General features: G+C 40.9%; 1 protein-coding gene across 1 annotated transcript in view; it reads left to right on the forward strand.

The window, feature by feature from the left end:
• DCC (DCC netrin 1 receptor) overlaps positions 1-21,661 on the forward strand; it is a 1,323,879-nt gene that overhangs the window by 1,271,012 nt on the left and 31,206 nt on the right. The window contains exon 26 of the mRNA XM_081942031.1: positions 5,673-5,828. Coding sequence (XP_081798157.1) covers positions 5,673-5,828 — 156 coding nt within the window. The remainder of the gene's footprint in view (positions 1-5,672; positions 5,829-21,661) is intronic.

Here is a 21,661-nt window from a genome sequence, read left to right on the forward strand (position 1 = left end):
ATTATTTGTTCAGTATTACAAAATGCCAGGATTTCTTTTTTGGACTAGTGTCTTGGAGGTACATGTCTGGCCTCCGAATTAAGAAGAAAAATTCTACCTCCTTGAAATAGATGAAAACAAATGTATAATTTTTTCTGCCAACAGTAAGAAGAGATACAATACTAGGTACCCCAGGGGTCCTTAAAACCTTTTGCCATCACAACTCATTGTAATGTAATCTTAATTTACACAACTACCCTACAAATCCAAACACCAAAATGAACACAAATGAACAACAAGAACAACAACAACGACAACAAAAAGCAATGCAATGAAAATTTGGGCAAGGTAGATTTATTGTAATTCATTGTGCCTTGCAATACAACTAATATATATTTTCGTAGATTTTCACGGGTGTAGGTATGCTGGTTTTGTTGTATTCGTGTCTTTTCCCGTGTAAGATTGAGATTGTCTTTGCAAAGACAATCTCAAACATTGCAAAGACAATCTCAATCTTACACGGGAAAAGACCCGAATACAACAAAACCAGCATATATATTACAACCCCTGGTATGCCCAAATATGGGAGGGAGCTCACTACTCCCTCTTTCTGTCCTTCGGCTCATTACAGAAGACCATGCAGGCAGAAAACCATATTTTTATTTTTAATGTTGCCTTTTTATATTTGTGTTGTATTTGTGCTGAGGAGTCTTAGCCACTAAGCCACAGGCTCTCCTCCTTATCAGCTGAGCCAGGGAAATAGGTATGTATTTGTGTTACAACCCCTGGTGTTGTGTTACAACCCCTGGTATGCCCAAATATGCCCAGGTTCAAATCCCAGTAAGGGTATGGCTAGATGATGAGAGCTAAATAGCTTGAAATAGATCTATACTAGTCTCCCTTTATTTATTTATCAGCACAAATACAAATTTGTATAAATATAAATATAAATAAAATTTATTGCAAATCCATCTTTGCACCTCCTTTGGACTTTGTTTGCACCTCCCTAAGAGAGATACCCCTCACAGTTTGGGAAATACAGAAATAGAACTACTAGTTGATTGACTACTACTTCAAAACTTTGCTGGCTCTTGTTAGGGAAGTTAACACTACTAGACTTGATCATTCTAATTTTGCGCTACATGGAGCAAGATATATTTACAGTGGTACCTCAATACCTCTTGGGGCCTTGGTTATGGTTATCTATGTAGTAACCAAGAGTTGACAATAAGTTGAAAAAGAATAACAGAATAACGGAGTTGGAAGGGAGCTTGGCAATCTTCTAGTCCAACCTCTTGCTTCAACAGGAGACCCTATATCTTGTCAGGCAAATGGTTGTCCAATCTCTCCTTAAAAACCTCTAGTATTGGAGCAACCACAATTTCTGAAGGCAAATGTTCCACTGATTAATTGTTCTCACTGTCAGGAAATTTCTCCTTAGTTCTAGTTGGAACTAGGTTGGAGTTGTGGCACATAATCAATCTTTTGGACCATAAGAAAGGCTGAGCACCAAAGAATGGAGACCTTGAACTCGGGTGCTGGAGAAGACTCCTGCGAGTCCCTTAGACTGCAAGGCGATCAAACTGGTCAGTCCTAGAGGAGATCAACCCTGACTGCTCTTTAGAAGGCCAGATCCTGAAGATGAAGCTCAAGTACTTTGGCCACCTAATGAGAAGGAAGGGCTCCCTGGAGAAAAGCCTAATCCTGGGAACGATTGAGGGCAAAAGAAGAAGAGGACAACAGAGAATTAGGTGGTTGGATGGAGTCACAGAAGCAGTAGGCGTAATCTTAAATGGACTCCAGAGGATGGTAGAAGACATGAAGGCCTGGAGGAACATTGTCCATGGGGTCACAATGGGTCGGATATGACTTTGCAACTAACAACAAATAATCAGTCTTTGGCTATGACCCAATCGTTAGAGTCAACAGCCAATGTGATATTCATTTGGACAAATAGAATTATTGTAGTTGTTTTTATTACTATTATTTGAGGCAGAAATGAAAACACCCAGCTGAGATAGTAGATGCAACTTGTGCTAAACTATGTATTGAAACAGTTGATCATACATTAAATGAATACAGCAAAATTGCATAGCTTAATTTTAAAAAAAAAGAAATTAAGAAGTTGGGAAAATACTGCCCTGACTTTTATGTTAGAAGTGCCAATTTACCATCAATAAGAATTACTGGAAGCATGAAATCATACATGAAGTCCTTGGGAATGACACTAAAAGTTATGGGATTTTAAAAGTCAGACAGATTGATGTCTAGAACAGAGCACACTTTATTGCTGAAGCCATTGGAAGAGACAGTAATGTTGAGGACCAGGAATTGGAAAAGTTACAAAAATACAAAGATCTGCAAATAGGGACAGGAAAAATGGGAAGAAATTGCTAGTGATGCCAGTTATTGTTGGGATAGTAGATGCTGTATCACAAAGACTTGGGATGGTTTTGGACCGCTTAAATTAGGAAAAACTCTAATTCCAACTAAAAAAAAATCACACATGAGTATTTCATAATTAGATGCCACTTTCGTGATTCTCAAATCTTTGAGTAGGTCTGACATTAGGAAGGAAAAAAACTGGCCAACATTTACTCTGACTCATGATTAGTAAATTGGAGTTTAATGTGTTAATTACTCTAGCACTAGCAGATTGAGAATTGCCTTCACTAATATCAATCAGGTTGCATACTTTTTGAGTTGTGTCCCTGCCAAACGTAGATTGAAGCATCATAAATTCTAAAAATAAATATTTATTTATGAATGAATGAATGAATGAATGAATGAATGAATGAATGAATGAATGAATTCTCCTTCTCTTACCACCCCACTGTTCTCACTGAATTTGCTATTGAAAGTAGAAGGGAAATTGCTTTACACACTCTCAAGCTGAGTGTGATGTTCTTGTATTTTGTTGTGATAAAGCATCCAATGTATCTTCTCTATGTGGGTATAGGTGCTATGACTACGTCAATTATTGTCCTCTTCCCTGAGTGTTAGGATTTAGGAAAGCCATTAAGTATCTATGAAGTTAAAAGGGTGCCCTATTAAGCTTAGCTCTTGGCCAAGTAAGGAAGGGCAGAGAAATAAGTCATCCCAATCAAAGAAGCACCTTTGTCTGGGGTAGCCTATGTGGATTTGACCCTTTCTATTAGCTTTTGTTCATTCCATATAGAGCCTTCTCAAGTAACGCATTTACAAATAATTGAGTTGCGCTTTGTATCTTCTGCTCTGTTCCTGCCCTGCCTTTGCATTGCCTAATGTAAAAGCTGGATCTGGCAAGAGACATTCTCTTTGCCTTTTTGGATAAATTTACTGAGTCCCAAAATTGCATAAGTATCTAGAAATTCTCTTGTGTTATCTTTGAAAATCTTCATTTCTCTGAGTTTTGTGATGCCTTCCTTTGGGCATAAAAGAACAGTGCATATACTGGGAGAGAAATAATAGCAATAGTACTTAGACTTATATACCACTTCAATGTGCCTTGCAGCCCTCTCAAAGTGGCTTAAAGAGTCAGCAGATTGCCCCCTAACAATCAGTCCCCATGAATCAGTTTCAATAGCAATGCTAGTGCTATTACCGAGGGAGGTTTCCTCTCCCTGGGAAATTTTTCGACCCTGTTTCTTTCTGGAGAAATTCTGAAAAGTTCTGCACTCAACTTCTCTCCGGAGAGTTTTGAAATGCCATTTATGTCTGGTTCCTGGGAATTTGGGGCAGTAGAATTTTCTACCAACATTACCAAGGATTATGACAGTGATGGGTAACCTCTTTCTAGACCGAGTGGCCAAAGCGCGTGCGCACGAGCAAGAATGTGTGTGCACCCACAAACCTCCCAAATGCAATGCGCACATGGCCCCTGTGCATTTTCCCCAGTTCCCGCGCACACGCATTGCCCTCCCCCACATATGCCCCACCCCCTGCACATTCGCATGCAGCCCCCTGTATGCCTTCACCCCGTGCGTGCACACAGGGTCCCATGCATGCACATTCTTCCCCGCATGTGCACCGCACATGCATGCACGTCCCCTCACGCCGGTGAGGCGTGCAGGCATGTGAGGCAGAGCTGAACTAGGGTGACGGCTTGCATGCCCACAGAGAGGGCGCTGCGTGCCACCTGTGGCACGCGTGCCATAGGTTCACCATCACGGGATTATGACATGAATATGATTTTCATCTCTGGAACGCCATTCTGCCAAGGATACTGTGCCAAATTACAAATTTTCAAAGATCTTTCTCTGTTTCTAGTCCGTCCCACCAAATGGAGGTTTCTCTCTTCCAAGTGTCTTTCATCTTTGGGAGATGTTATCTTCTAGCAGACTCACAATTTGAAGCTTATCAGATAATAGATTGCACATGTTTGTGTTATTCTTCTTCTCTAATTGTTGTGCCTTTCTAGAGGAACTATGTTTGATATTTTTAACTATAGTTTTACCCATAGCTAAAACTGCCTAAAGAACTGCCTTTGTATTACAGAAGTGGAACTGAATGGATGTACTTATTCAGAAAATGCAAACATTTATTTCTTCTTAACAATTTTAACAGCCACACAGTAATAACAATACTCATAAAACACTTATAATAATACACAGTAATGGGAGACAAACCATTAAACTGATGTGCCCTTGATTGCAGCGGCGGTATTATTAGCAATAATATTTGCATAACTATATCACAGTGACCCTGAAATGATTATGGATATGAAATAAAAATACACTTTTTAAAAACCATAATGCTACGTCCAGAGCGGAATAATTGAAATGTATTTCACCTCCCAGTCTCTTTCTCTCTTTTTTTGGTGCCTGAGATGTAACTGGAGTATGTACTGCTCTAATTCTGACAGACCACATAGACCACATAAAGTGAAGCAATAAACATAATAGTTCCTTTTCTCCCCCCCCCCACTTTTTTTTAAAAAAGAGAAAATTAATCTCATACTTTAAATGTATTCTCTTGCAATAATCATTGATTTGATAGCACTTGGGTATCTTCCAATTACTAGTTGCCATTAAATCACACTTTGATCTTAATTTGGAGGACATTTTCATCTAGAAATAAGCATAAATTGATCCATTTTTGTAATAAATAGCATCAACTTCATCTGTGACTTAATCCATCATGTGTCTCTTTCTTTTAAATAGTTGAGCGTAATTTGATGGCATAGTTTAGATTTATTTTCTTCAAGACAGCAGGGGAGTTGGAGCTGGAATCTCTAAAATCATAATTATGTTTCAGTCAAATGGCATGTTGTAAGTCCTTACCCAATGCCAGCCTAACAAAAATAACACCTTCCCCCATAAAACCACAATGTTTATCAGCTTCCCTGCACATCACTGATATTAGCCAGTTTAGTAAGGCACTAGTGTAGAAACCAAGAGACTATGAGTTCTAGTTTATCCTGAGGCATGAAAACCATCAGGGTGATTTTGGGCCCATCACCAAGAGACTGGGAGTTCTAGTCCTGCCTTAGGTATGAAAGCCAGATGAGTGACCTTGGGATTGTAACTCTTTCTCAGGCCACTCACCTCATAAGGCTGCCGTTGTGGAGAAAATATGAGGAAGGAGGAGTATTAAGAATGCTTATTGCCTTTTGGGAAAATTCTGAAAAATTCTCCACCCAATTTCTGGGATAAACTTCTGTGTTTCCATAATGATGTTCAGCACAAGTGACTGGATTCCATTTTTCTCTCCAGCTGTTGTCAGTGCCATCCCAGTGCCAACACTAGAAAGTGCCCAGTATCCAGGAATCCTGCCATCCCCCACCTGTGGATATCCACACCCTCAGTTCACTCTCCGTCCTGTGCCATTCCCAACACTTACAGTGGAACGGACCTTTGGAACAGGGAGAAGTAAGTAGAGTCTTGCTTGATTCTAACTTCAGTATGGTGGAGAAATATGTAAGACACAGAAACCACAAGGCAATCTGTCTCAAAAACTGATCGAGAGGGAGATGGCTTCTTCCTTGAACCATGAGAACAGGTGGAAGAGGTGGAAGGAACAGCTTTGCATTTGGAGGTAAGTGCTTATTTTGGAGATGTGCAGGCCAGCTGAGAAATTAATCATCCTTCCTTCTCTACATCTTTTATAATAACAATACGAATGGGTTGCATGATGAATTCTTCTTACCTTTTCTCACATAAGAAACATTTTAAATATTGAAAGTCCTCATTCTTCATTCCATCACCAGCACCTCCAGGCAGGGATGAAATCAACTTACCTTTGCTACTGGTTCGCAAATGTGAGCGCACACATGCACAGAGCATAAAAAACAGGATGTGATAGACCTTAAGGATATTATAAGTACAATTGTAGCAGAATACATTAAGAGAAATAAAGAACAGTTGTGGTGGGATATGGATCTGGTTTACAGGATTAATTCAGCATATGCTAGAAGCCATAATGTTCCAAGGGAGGTACATGTTAAATTTCTCAGGAGGACCACAAGGGATGAGGTGCTTGGGGCCCAAAGGGAGGGACCACTAAAATATAAAGATGAAGAAATCACCATTCTTAAGCAAATTCCGAAAAAGATAAGAGAAAGAAGGAGGAAGTATTCCTCCTTATCAAAGAAATTATACAATAAAGGAGTTTGGTTTAGATGGTTATTGCCAGAGGGAATGTTGATTTTTTTGGGGAGGGAAATAGAATTAGAATTAATACAGTGCAGGAGGCTGAAGCCTTCATTAAAAAGCACTTTTCTCTCCCAGAGGACGAACATAGGGAAGGTAGTGAAAAGGGTAGCAAGGTACAAGATATGAAGGGGGGGCTGTGGCTCCACCTGGGAACAGGGAGGAAGGAGCAATATCGAAAAGGCTCAGGTCCCAAAAATAAAAGTATTTAAAATATTTGTAATTGTTGATATACTAGAAAGTGACAAAGGAAAAGATGATTGAACACATGGTTGATACAATGTAGAATAAGACTCTGTTTTTTGCTTATCTTTTATACGTTGTTTTTAATATTGTAAAAATTGTGAGATTTGGAGGGATTTCTGCCACTAGCGTGGGAGCTGCCAAAATTTTCTATGTACCCTCTTACCTTTCCCCAAAAATGTTTAAAAACCAATAAAATTCTTTAAAAAAAAACAGGATGTGATGATATCTGGGCGCGTGGACAGAACTTCGCACCGCCAGCACTACCGGTTCGCCTGAACCGGATAGAACCGGCTGAATTTCACCACTGCCACTGCGGTGGGATTCTACCAGTTCAGACCGGTTCAGGCGAACTGGTAGCTCCGACACTCAGCTGTGAATGAACCGATTCGCTCTGACAATTACCTGGGCCCACCCACTCACCCTTGCATTTTACTGAGCTATATCCTCTCAGCTGAGTTGTGTGGTAGAACGGATTGCCGCACCTCAGCTATTTTCCTCCCCAGCAGTAATGCAGAAGGTAAGTTGTTTCAAAACTGTGCACACATGCGCAGCACGCACCAGGTGGATGCATGCATGAAGTGCGCATGCGATCACTGGATTGGTTGTTAAACTGGTAGGATCCCACCACTGAGCACTTCCCATTACTAAGTAAATGCAACATCTACTAAACTTCTACTAAAATCCTTGCAACTCCAGGCTTCCTTACTTTTCCAGCAATTGATGGTTAGATACTTCCAATTGCGGAAGATATTTTATGTCAGATTTTGCTCCAGTTGTTTCTAATGTTCTATCTTTTCCCCCTTAATGGACATGTTAGCACAATATGACTTAAAACCTAGAACCATGTTCACATTTCCTGGCTTGTCTTACAAACAATGGTGACAAATAATGCAAGCAGGATATTGGTATAATATGGTTAAATACCTTCGACATTCCTCAAGTTTTGACATGTTGCTGCATTGTTGTGCGGGTGTAGGTACTATGACTATGTCAATTATTTTCCATCTCCCTGAGTGTTAGGAATTAGGAAAACCATTAAGTATCTATGACGTTAAAAGGGTGCCCTATTAGGTTTAGCTCTTAGCCAAGTAAGGAAGGACAGAGAAATAAGTCATCCCTTTTCACCACTGGAGGGTGAAAAGTACCTTTGTCTGTGGTAGCCTGTGAATTTGACCATTTTTATTAGCTTTTATTCATTCCATATAGTGCCTTCTCAAGTAATGCATTTACAAATAATTGAGTTGCCCTTTGCATCTTCTGCTCTGTTCCTGCCCTGCCTTTAGATTGCCTAATGTAAAAGCTGGATCTGGCAAGAGACATTCTCTTTGTCTTTTGAGATAAACTTACTGAGTGTAAAAATTTCCTAAGTATCTGAAAATTCTCTTCAATTATCTTTGAAAATCCTCATTTCTCTGAGTTTTGTGATGCCTTCCTTTGGGTATAAAAGAATATAACAGTGCATATACTGGGAGAGAAATAATAGCAATACTGCATTCTAACCTCTACACCACCATACATACATACATACATACATACATACATACATACATACATACATACGCACACACACACACACACACACACATACACGCACGCACACATACACACTGTATGTATGTATGTATGTATGTATGTATAATATTGTTAAGGGGAAAGGGGGAAATGATTATATGAAGAGAAATGAACACAAATGTTTGTGTGCATCTGTTTTTAATTCTCAAATAATTGTAGAATCTCAACAAGAATGAATTAATTTAAGATTGGAAATAAATGAGAAACAGAGATAAAACAGAGAGCTTCTCCTTTGGAAAAATCAAACCATTTCTCCTTCCGGTACCCATTTGTTTATCAGGGAAAGAGTAGTGAGAAGTATGTGACCTATTTTGAAAAATCTTAAGAACTGCTCTTCTTTCCTTCTGAAGGAAACCCTAGCAGAAGTTCAAATGTATTCTTATTTATTCTTGACTAGACGATGACCCGGCATTGCCCAAGTATTTATAGATGTCGTTTGTCTGACAGGGAGCCGTTTGTCTGACAGGGGCCTTTCTTCCCCCTACTCCCATGCCCATCGTTTCTCTCCTCTCGATCCTGGCACTTTGCCCCAAATCCATCAGGTGCTTCCCCATTGGTCCACTGGAGGGTGAACATCATGGCTGAGTTTCCAGAGGAAGCTGCAAAGGAACTGACATCACAAATAATTGCCAATCTAGGACACCACACTCACTCTCCTTAAGAGCCCGGGCTCTCCCTTCTCCCTCCCATGAAATCAAGATTTCTGCTCTACGATTCCATGCTTGCTCTACTTAACAAGCCAGGTGTTCCAGAGTTATGCTGGAACACACATACACACAGAGAGACACACACCCCAGGGGTGTCTTACCACCACCACCCCAGTATTTGTTTCCAGAGGATAAGTCATCTGTATACCAAGTTTGGTTGAAATTGCTCAAGGCGTTCCAGAGTTATGCTGGAACATACATACATCCTTTAATATGCCAGAAAGAAAGAAAGAAAGAAAGAAAGAAAGAAAGAAAGAAAGAAAGAAAGAAAGAAAGAAAGAAAGAAAGAAGGAAGGAAGGAAGGAAGGAAGGAAGGAAGGAAGGAAGGAAGGAAGGAAGGAAGGGAAGAAAGAAAGAAAGAAAGAAAGAAAGAAAGAAGAAAGAAAAGAAAGAAAAGAAAAGAAAGAAAGAAGAAAGAAAAGAAAGAAAGAAAAGAAAGGAAAGATACATAATAGAATAGATAGATAGAAATGGATTGAAGAAGATTGTCTCTAGCCTTCACCTTGTTTCCCTTTGCAATCATTCAAAGGAGAGGGAAGTCTTTTTCCTTGCACTTGACAAACTGTGAACTTGGAGAATGATTATTCTCCTGATTAAATTTCTCCAGTTGTTACCAATGGTACACCTGGACTCCTTTCCTTCTTAAAGCATGATGTGCTCATAAGCAATCAGAGGAAAACAATGTATTATCATTGACATGTAACTAACTCATCAAGTAAGTGCTTTTCTTACATTCCCCATGCTTGGTTAGAAACTACTTTAGAAATCCCAAAAGAGCTCACCCTGAACTTTATGCTATATCTTTTTCCTGTCTTTGATGCCCTGTTAATCCTATACACAAAGATTTTTTATCTGTCACATTAGATGTTCCAATGCAAACCAGCAGCAACAATGCTTGGGTTTGATTGAAATGTAACATCTGACACCTGACATAAATGTAGAAAGTAAAATTGAATTAAAATGTAAAATTAAAATGTAGAAGAGATGTTGAGGCCTTGGAAAGAGTATGGAGAAGAGCAACAAAGATGATAAGGAGACTAAACTGCACGATGAATGATTGAGGGAACTAAGTGTGTCTCGTCCAGGCCTGTCAAAATGGTGACCTGAGGGCCAGATATGTCATGTGCAGGCCAGCCCCCCCCCCCCCAGCTCCATAAAGGCAAAAACCATCACGATCCGACCCATGTCACAATCAAGTTTGCCACCTGTGGTCTAGTGCAGTGGTCGGCAAGCCACGGCTCGCAAGCCACATGCGGCTCTTTACACACTTTAATGCGGCTCTTCTGTGTGCCGGGCGCCCGCTCCCCTCCCTCCTCTCGGGCACTTCAAAACAAGCGCCCCTTTCCCTTTTTTCTTTTCGACCCACAATGATTAGGGAGGATCCTGAAGTCGGGCGGGGACGAGAAGCGAGGAGGCAAAAAAAGAAACGGAGGCTAAGGAGCTTCCCCCCCGCCCCCTCCCAGCAAAAATCTAACCGGGGAGCCGGGCGGGCAGTAGCAAATTAGCCGATCACGCCGCGTGGGCAGTAGCAAATTAACCGATCACGCGGCGTGATTGGCTAATTTCCTACTGCCCGCCCGGCTCCCCGGTTAGATTTTTGCTGGGAGGGGGCAGGGGGAAAGCTCCTTGGCCTCCGTCTCTTTTTCTCCCTCCTCGCTTCTTGGGGCTCCACCAATGGGGGAGCAAGGCCCACCCAGCGCCAGGCTTTGGGCTAACACAGAGGTCTGCAAAGTTGGCTGTTTTAAGACTGGTGGACTTCAATTCTCAGAATTCTGGGAGTTGAAGTCCACCAGTCTTAAGAGCCAATTTTGCAGATCCCTGGGCTAATATGATTGATGCCCTTGGTGGACTTCAATTCTCAGAATTCTGGGAGTTGAAGTCCACAAGTCTTCAAGCTGTCAGGTTTGAAGACCCTGGGGTTTTTTTTTCTGAAGGGTTAGGGGTGCAAGGGTCTTGCAACTTGACAGCTTTAAGACTTGCATGCTTCAATGCCAGAGTTTCTGAGCCAACATGACTGGAGGAGGAATTCTGGGAGTTGAAGTCCACAAGTCTTAAAGCTGTCAGGTTTGAAGACCCCTTGGGGTTTTTTTCCTAAAGGGTTAGGGATGCAAGGATCTTGTAACTCGACAGCTTTAAGACTTGCGTGCTTCAAATGCCAGAGTTTATTGAAACTAAAAACAGTGTACCATCCTATGTATTTTCGGTTTTAAAAATGTGGCTCTCAAAATAAATTTCAATCGTGGTTTTGGCGAGATTTGGCTCAGTTGATAAAAAAGGTTGCCCACCACTGGTCTAGTATAACAAATGGAAGGATTAAGCTTTCTAATATTTGATGGGTTCTCACAAAGAAGAGGGGCTCAACCTCACAAAGTGAGACCCAATCTAAAACTGAGGAGAAATTTCCTGACAATAAGAACAATTCAAGGAGGAGGATCCAACATCGTGACGATACAGATGTGCAGTCTCGATGCTCTGAGACCACAGCCAATACTTTTGCCACTGGGTGGCCCAATCAGACCTAAACCGTCCCACAGAGATGGTGAACAGGAAGAATACGTCTTGTACAAAATCCCTGATCGATCCAAGAGAAGTTCTTCAAGCCGTCAACAAAAAATCCAGCCATTAGGCTGATGAAGTCAGGGCAGCTCCAAAACGGAAGGATACGGAAAGAGAAAGTGTTTCCAGCTGGTGAGGAATTTTTACCATTTTAAAAGAGACTGCCTATAAAAAACTTACAATTAATTTAAATTGGAGAACAGAAGAAATAAGCAGCGGAATTAAGTTTGGTATGGTTTTGGACAGTGGGTTATCTTACTTTTTAAATGCTATGTTCATGGATGGAATTTATGCAAGCCTTTTAAAACGAATGGATTAAATTTTCTTCTTCTATTTATTTTCTTTTATTATTCTTTGTAACTTATGGAGTAAAATTCTCCTCTTTCATTACTGTGGGAGTTTTTCTAACTCATTCAAGAATCAGACCTTTTTTAACTTGGAATATAAAAAAGATCCAAAAAGAAACAAAGAAAATTGTAACAACAACACTACTACTCGGAGGCTGGAGGTTTGTGTATTGGAAACGAAACACTCTTACTTTTCTCACTGATTATCCTGGCTTGGCACTCCAAGGTCTCACTGCTTGTTTATAGAGAGTGATAAGAAGAAAAGCATACAGATGTCCCTTTGAAGTATATCTTTAACCAGAGAAAAGTGAAAATAAAACTTTATTGTGAATCTATGCTTAATCTTGTTAAAACCTTCCACGCTAGAGCAGAAATGTTTGTTAGCTGGAGATAATGGCACAATTTCAGCAGCAGAAAGAAGCTTTAAGTCTGCAAAAGATATTCTTAGAAATACAGAAATTATCAAACACATTTGAGAGGATAGAGAAGAAGTTGGAAGACTTAGAGCATCTAACAGTAAAATATGATGAAGAAGTTGGAGATGTTTATCAAGTGAAAAAAGTGGTTGTTAGAATCCTAAAAATCGAAGAGGAAAATGACTATAAAGAAATTAAATTTGCTGATATTTATGGTGATTGGTTTGTCTCTGAAAATGGAAAGAGTGGAATACTGAAAGAGGAATTAAATGGAGGGGAACTCTACCCCAGATGACAAGACACAGAAGAAGAAAAAACAAAAGCATTTATGGATTTAAAGAGAGAAATTTTATTAGCAACATCATTGATAATACTATCGACAATCAAAGATAAGCTGATTAGGGAAACAGAAGAAGGACATCAAAATTACATGAGAGATTCTATAAGCAATGAGTTGCTAAGAGGAGTCCATACAAATTTGATTAAGGAGATGATTAGAGGACTGACACCACAAATGGCAGAAGATATGAGACTGTTTTGCTACTGGAAAGATACAGGTTGATAGATGGAAGAGTATAATTTAAAACTAGTTAAACTTAGTGAAATTTTGTGACAATGGATATAGTTAAATAAATAATTGATAATGATAATAATGTATATAATGTGTAGTGTTATGATAAGTAATAATTGGATATGAATATTGAATGGTACCCATGAAAGGAAGATTAGAAATCCTTTTGGATTATATATAAAGGTTAATAAAAAAGAACTAAGTTAGATACAGTTAAGTCTTGATTATTAGGGGGGAAATGTTATGATACAGGCAATAGTCAAATCTTTTTTGGGATAATGATAACAACGTATATACGGTTATGGATACAACATAAGGAAACTGGATGTAAATTGTAAACAGTGATTTGGAAAGGAGGATTAGAAAATTTTGTTATTAAATATTATGGATGTTTAGCTGGAATAGGACATGCGGATTCAGTGTTATTGGAGGATTTTAGAAATAGTAAATGAAATGCCACTATGTGGTTATGTATTAAATCTTGGTATATTTTACAATGAAGGACGGTTTAAACAATTATAGCCAAATTAAAATTGAGGTATGATGATGGTAATATGTATAAATATCTGAGTTAATATACTTGAGTTAATATGAATTATGCTTGATGACTGTGGAAGAGATGCACGAAAGTCTTTTGTAACCAACTGATACACTTTCTACAGTATGTAAAGAAGGAAGATTTTATGTGTTGTGTTTGTTTGTTTTTAAAGAATTTTATTGGTTTTTAAACATTTATGGGAAAAGGTAAATGGGTACATCGAAAATTTTGGCAGCTCCCACGCTAGTGGTAGAAATCCCTCCAAATCTCACAATTTTTACAATATTAAAAACAATATTTAACGTATACCTCCCTTGGAACATTATGACTTCTAGCATATGCTGAATTAATCCTGTAAACCAGATCCATATCCCACCACAACTGTTCTTTGTCTCTCTTAATGTATTCTGCTAAAATTGTACTCATAATATCCTTAAGATCTTCATTTTCTGTCTCTGGTAGGTTCTGGAATCTGAGAAAAAAGGACATTCTTTCAAATTCTATTTTTGCCATGAAGTTTTCCAATTCTACATTTCCCTTCCGGACTGCCTTAACCTCCTCCCCCAGCCCAGCCGTCCCCTCCTTCAACACCATAATTCTCTGTTTGTTTTCTGAAATATGATGTTGAACACCTCTGAGTTCATCTTTAAGATCTGTCACCTCTTTTTTCAACTCATTTTGACCCCTCATAATTTCTTGAAACATTTGGATAACAGATAGCTCTTTTGGGCTCTCTCCAGACCCTTCTTGTTGTAACAATGAAGTAATTTTCGTTTGCTGCATGCTTGGAGTGGAGGTGGCAGACGCAAGAGCCGACAATGACTTGCCCGTTGGTGGTTTCTTAGGCCCCATTTGTCTAAGTTCAGAGCTGTATATAAGTCTTTTACAAAGAAAATGGCGTCAGCGGATTGCGCAGCTGTGCCGGTCCAAGGAGGCAGGGAAATCCGAAAGCGAAGAGTTAATTCTCCTTCACTGTTCCAAGACACAGAGGCATACCAGAAAGGGGAGAGTCAAATAATCAAAGTCCAGGAAGACCACATAACAGGAGAGGTCCCGGTCTCCCTCAGAGAGGGTAATAAAACAATACCAGAGGGGTTTTTTTTGAAGGTAGTTTCAAAAGGCAGACTTCATTTGTAAGTGCAAAACCAAAGATGGAAGAGAGCCAAGATGGCTCCTCCTTTCACAGGGAGAAGAACGGAGATCTTCATAAAGTTTTTTTTAAAAGACAGCTCAGCAATCATCTCTTGCAATTGTGATAGCGATCTTTCTCACATAGTTAGTTCAAGTGATGAGTCAGCCTTTGTTCTCTCTCCATTCCAATATATAGAGAGATAGTTCAAATGCTGCTTAATCCGAAGGGGTGGGGGTAAAGAGAAGAAACACCCCCCTCTAATCTTCAGTTTCAAATAAGTTGAACACGAATTTACAGTAGTTGGGCTGTTTATCCTTTAATGACGATTAAGGAGATCAGGATGGCTCCCCCACCACCAGCATTCAGCTGCTCTTCCTTAGATAAATTCCTTCCATTTGGCGAAAGGGCAGACAGCCTGAAGCAGTCCCCAACCCCCCCTCCACTCCACAGCTCCTAGGCAAGGCTGAAAACACCCCCGCCGACTGCCGCCGATTCTGGGGGGTTTCAGCAAGCCGCCCTTCGGCAGGAGACCCCTCCAAGGCTCCCTGTGCTCCTTACGGAGCCAACCGAGGAGACAAGTGGCGGACAGCACGTCCATCGCCAGCAGGAACCGGAAGTGATCTCATGTTGTGTTTGTTTTGAAAATTTTAAAAAAATATTTTAAAAAAGAATAATTCATCAGTAGAATGGCTCACCTCCAGAAGTTTTGGATGCTCCATCAGTGGAAGCTTTCAAAAAGAGACTGGGCAGCCATTTGTCCAGAATGGTCTCCTGCTTGAGCAGGAGTTTGGACTAGAAAAAACTCCAATATCCTTTCCAACACTCTTATTCTATGTTCTATGCTCTAAATGGCTTAGTGAGATATTCCAGACTGAAATAGCAAATGTCACAGTCCAAGGAAACAGTGACTAGATTTAAAGGCGGGAGTATGAAAGTATGCAGATTACAAACTTGCCAGTGAATAGTTATCAAAGGGAAAGTTGTAATCCTGATGTTTTTCCAAATTGCAGAAGGAAATGCAGATGGCCAAAATCAGGTCAAGCTGAAGAAGCCAATGGCTAAAACCAGTGATTTTATAAATTAATTGGCAAAGCAGTGGCACACCAGATCAGGCGTATAAAATTTGATTTCATGGAGGGCCGCATCATGGTTGTGTTTGACCTTGGAGACCCAGGGCTGGGCGTGGCTTGGGTGGGCATGGCTTGGATGAGCCTGGGCATGGTGAGTGTGGCACAGGACCCGTGTCAGGGGCACCTGTGGTGGCCAAGTGCTAAGGCAGGACATCCTTCATTTTCATTATAATCTCCTTCCCTCCTTCCTTCCTTTTCTTCTTTTTCCTTCCCTCTTTATTCTCCTTTCTTCTTCCTGTCCATCTTCCCATATTTTTCCTTCCTTGCTCTCTTCCAATCTTTCCTTCTTTTCTTTGTCTTTCCTCTTTCCCTTTCTCCTTTCCGGTCCCTTCTTGCATGCTCAAATGCAAAAGGGGAAGCATTTCTCCTTTTGTTTTGTTTTTAGTTTGTTTTGCTAGCCCACTGCCACCCCCCCCCCAGCCCATTTTCTCTGGCAGAGGCATCGCGGGCTGGTCCTTTATTGTTTCCAGGCCGGCCCTGCGTGCCAGATCTAAACACCCCCCCAGGCCGGATCTATCCCGCAGGCCTTGAGTTTAACACCCCTGCACTAGATAAATGCAGCAGACATTTTTAACCTAACTTGCTGAGATCCCTACTACCCCTTTGTAGACAAGTACAAACGGTGTGTTGCAGTAACTCAGTTCCCAGTAACTCGCCCTGCATTATTACATGACTGAACATCCTATTGATTGGAAAGAGTCGCCCTTCAAATCCATCATGTGGAATCGCATAAGAGAGAGCTTTCTCATGGAGTGTAGCCATTCACTCTGCCCAATGGGCCGTATTTGGATTTCTCTTTGTCTATTTTTGAAATCTATTTTAGATAAATGGGGAGGTAGGAGTGGATGGTATCAAGGCTGTGAGGGAGGGGAAATCACCCTCAGCAAAAAAAAAAAATCCTTTCCACCATCTGCTGCAAGAGAAATAGAAGAAAATTATAGAGAAAGGCAGAGTTCAGGTGTTAAACCTGTCTGCCATATTGACCACTGTCAAAAATGGCCGGTAGCAATAGTCCAGAATAATGGCTTTATATTGACTTCTCTTTTTAATGCCTTTTGCTAGGTGGGGGGGAAACGTGGCTATTTTGTCAAAGTAATCTCGTTCTATAGATCAGCTTCAGGGTGCGAAAGGAGTGTTATGGAGACATATGAATGGTATTTTCTCAAATATCGAGGATGGATGTGTTTTAATTCCCTGCACATTGAATAACGAGGCCGTTGTTGCAGCCAATGTGAGAAAAAAAATGTTTTTTTCTATGGGGGTTTTCCAGACCAGCATGTAGGGCTGCTTCAAAAGGCTCACACCACATAAAAGGTGGGTGGGGGTCTAAGCAGGAGCTTTCCTCATTCCCCATACATTCTTACCTCCTTGTACATGCCTGAGGCCACCATGATCCCCAGCCTTCAGCCACTGCCAATCTCCTGTGTCCATCGGCTTGACTCATTCCTGGCAACAGTGAATCCTTCTGCCTTCTATTCTCACCGCCTGAAGGCCTTAGGCCATGGAAGCAATGGAAGAGAACCGGGTCAGAAGTGTTTTGACCTAGGCTTCCCCAAAAAGCACAAAGTAGATTCCTGGTCCTGACCAAACCGCTTTTATTAAACGAATGTGAATTCCTCTCATTCCCATCCAGCAAAGGCCTGGAAAACTGTCTTTCAAAGGTTTAATGTATGACCACAGACCTTATCTACCTTGAAAAGCTGCTGTGTAAATATTTTCCAAACATACTGCTGTGCAAGGGAAGATTTGGCACAGAGTCTCTGAGATTCATGGACAGATCTTCACACTCCTGAAATACAAATGAACGAATGAATGGTTTCCTGCAAAAGACCCTTTTGCTGCTCTTTTATTTCCTAAGAGAGGGTCCATTCACTGTCCACCTGAGGCTTTACTCCCAAGTCAACCCTGATTCCGTAGCTGTTTTCTTCTTGGCAGCTCTGCGCATGCACACACTGGGAACAGGCTGCAGCTGTTCCTCTGCCTCACTGCTGTCTAGCTCCAAAGGCAGCTAAGAAGTTCCAGATGGCCTTGGCCCCATCTCTGCCTCTGACGCAGAGCCCTCGTCCGAGCCTTCCCCAGCCTCCAGGGTTGGCCCATATTCCTCCCCAAACTCCTCACTGTCTGACTTTGCTGCCAGCTCTACTGGCTACTAGCGGGCCACAATAAGAAGAACCCAAGTGGTGCATAAGCTGAGAAGGGTAAGAGAAAAGCCCTTGAATTACCAGACATCACTGAGAATCATGATAAAGGTACAATGTTCTGTCTGACCACCAGAATATGGGTCCACAATCCAACTTGTCTACCCACTGAATCTCAGGCCTCTCTAATAGCATACAGTCCAGATCTTTTAAATGTTGCTTCCATTCACCCATCTCTGATAGACTCACCTGTTCTCCACCTCACTGGTCTTCCCATTTCTTTTGCCTCTACTCCTATAAAACCTCATGTAAGCCTAAAGAAACTTCTACTTCTTTGCTGCCATCAAATGAGAGTTTAGATTTTAGCAATCCAGATCTTCTGGACCTATAAGAAAAAAGTTAAGCATTCGATATGTGATTGAACAGACTGAAAACAGAGATCCTTATATACATTGAGCCACGGTGGTGTAAATGTAATTTGTTTTGAAAGCCTCGGTGGCGCAGTGGTTAGATTGCAGTACTGCAGGATACTTCTGCTGACAGCTGGTTGCCTGCAATTTGGCAGTTCAAATCTCACCAGGCTCAAGGTTGACTCAGCCTTCCATCCTTCTGTGGTGGGTACAATGAGGACCCAGATTGTTGGGGGCAATAGGCTGACTCTGTAAACCACTTAGAGAGGGCTGTAAAGCACTGTGAAGCGGTATATAAGTGCTATTGCTATTGCTAAAGAAAAGTGTACATGTGAAAGAGAGAAGAACAGAGAAAGCTATGCATGTCATGAAGAAGTGTACCTTATACTTTGCTGTTGAAGGAAGGATGTATTCTTGCATTTTGCCCAGACATCCCAAAGGCTATTTTGCCCAAAATGACATTGATTATCTATAACTCATCTAAAAGACTTACAACCAGCCTACAAGCCCCTCAGAATCCAAATCTAACCACACAGCCAACCAGAGACAACACTGACCCTCAACCAACCCACACAACTCCTCCCCATCCGCAGTTCTCCTCCCAATAATCCTGACCTGATGTAACCACCCTATCACAAGACACATCACAATACTCTCACAGATGACTCACACCTGATGCATCACAAGACCCTCACTTGACACACCGATACCCGAAGCCCTTATAAACAGAAGAACGCTGGCATTGACATCCCTAAGCTTCCCTGAAGATGTTACTTTGTTTAAATAATAATTTTGTTTAAAATGTTTGGAATTCAACCCACAAACTCAGGGAATGAAACTTCACCCTCATCCTACACCTGAGCTACAGATTCGCCACCATTACAAAACAAAAGACTTTCGTGAATTCAGAATGCTTCACAGAACATACATATATATCCAGAAGTAGAAAGGATGGGTCTTGTGTATTTTGCACTCTGGGCGACTGACTGTGTTATGGATATTAGTACCAATAGGGGGGGGGGAATACTCTTTCAATTTTTGCGAAACAACAGTGCTAGCCAAGAAAAGGTATGCATATCAACACTTTAGTGAGTGCGCATCTGACATTACACTTGATTGGTATCACGTTTTAAAGTGTAAAAAGAAAATCAAGACTGACTCACTCTCATTCCAGAATGCAGGGCACAGAATATGGATATAATTTTTAAAAAGGCAGATTCAGACTGAAGATTATAAAAATAAAAAGATCTGATGAACTATTAGACAGCAGAAGAAATTACCTAGATCAGTGGTTAAAAGAGGTAAAGGTTTTCCCTGTCCAATCATATCTGAATCTAGGAGCCAGTGCTCACTTCTGTTTTCCAGCTAAGGGAGCCAGCATTTTCCAAAGACACTTCCCTGGTCATGTGGTCAGATGCACAGAAGCTGTTATCTCCCCACTGGAGTGGAATCTATTTATCTACTTGCATTTGCATGTTTTGGAGCTGCTAGATGGGCAGGAACTGGGGCAGGAATGGGAGCTAAGCTCAACATGTAGTATTTTGGTCTTGCACTGCCAATCTTCTAATCAACAAGCCCAGCATCTTATCTGCTAGACCATTGCAGTGGTAGGCTCCCTTTTATTGAATGTATTGTTTCCAAGAAGTCATCTGTCAGGGATGCTTTCATTTGGGTTCTTGTAATGAGCAGAAGGGGGGACGTGGTGGCTCAGTGGCTAAGATGTTGAGCTTGTCAATCAGAAACATCAGCAGTTTGGTGGTTCGATTCCCTAGCGCCACATAACGCAGTGAGCTCCCGTTACTTGTCCCAGCTTCTGCCAGCCTAGCAGTTCAAAAGCATGTGAAAAATGCAAGTAGAAAAATAGGGATAACCTTTGGTAGGAAGGTAACAGCATTCCGTGCACCTTCAGCATTTAGTTATGCCGGCCACATGACCACGGAGACATCTGGCTCTTCGGCTTTGCAATGGAGATGAGCACCGCCCCTTAGAGTCAGGAACGACTAGCACATACTTATGAGGGGAACCTTTACCTTTACCTAATGAGGAGAAATCTGGATTCCGTGACCTTTTCAACTCTTGGATTCTAGGATCTCTTCTCCTATTCTGTAACAAAGACCAGCACATTCAAAACAGCCTTAAAACTATTTGAAAAGGAAATGGCTGCTTTCTTGGTGCTTAGTGAAAGATTCCTGTAACCATGCAATGTGATTAGCTAAGATGAAAGAGGCCACTTTACTATTTTTAGAAAACAAAGGCTGTTGAGTCCACAGATCTTGCAAATCTTCTCTCAGCAAAGCAAACATTGAAACCAAACACATTTTTTTAACCTGCCCCAATTTTGCAGACAAACTAGAATGCAACACAGATGAAAGGTGAAGCCTATAAATCCTATTCGGTTTGAATAGGAAAATGTTGGCTGAGTTCCACACTTCACTCTGATTTCCATGGCTCCCAATTTGGAGAGAGTTCAGCAGAAGCATTTGCATTTTGCAAACACTGAAATGATTGAAACGCTTGTTAGGCCTCCTTGTATCTTGGCAATCCCATGAAAAAAAAGAAAAAAACTGATGATGTCACTAGCCAAGAATATATCAAATGCCATCTTTAGCGTAGCTACAGGTTGAACGTTTCCTGTCAATGGATCAGACACATTTCCGAATTCTACAGCTCTTTGGGTATTGCTGCTGTTTTTCCTGGCACTTTCGGCTACCTGCTTTGAGGTCATGTGGTGTGATTGGTCTGAGATGAAGTAATGTTTGAGACTTGGACCAAAACAGGCATAATTCTTCTTCTACTTTTCAAATGGATTTATAGGGCCTCTGAGCTTTGCAAGTATAATCCAGACAAATTATCATTTTGAACAGGCAATTCAGCCTTATCTTTAGCAATAGTCTAATTTGGAAGGATTGCTAAGAAGCAAATAAGCAAAAGCACCTTTGTTCCCCAACCATTAAAGGAATGAGAAGAGCTTAAGTATATAAAAGAAAGCTCTGGCAAATGTTAATGCCCTTGGCTTTCTGAAATGCCTCCAGATTATTAAAACAGAAACACTTGCACTTTAATGGGTTCTGTTAAGTTAGCCTATTATTAGGAGCTTAAAGATAGAGCTAGAGGTAATGGTAAAGTTACATTCATGTGTATTTGTTGCCTGGATATTTCCAATGGTGTTTTGCCCCCTTTCCTAGATATTTTGAACCACCAGCTGTGATTTTTATTTTATTTTTACAAACAAGGGACTAGCCAGCCAAAGCTCAACAGTCGTTTCTCAGTATGTAAAGAAGCAGAGTGCT

This window comes from Natrix helvetica (assembly GCF_964273705.1).
Source record: "Natrix helvetica genome assembly, chromosome: 2".
Classification (NCBI taxonomy): Eukaryota; Metazoa; Chordata; class Lepidosauria; order Squamata; family Natricidae; genus Natrix; species Natrix helvetica.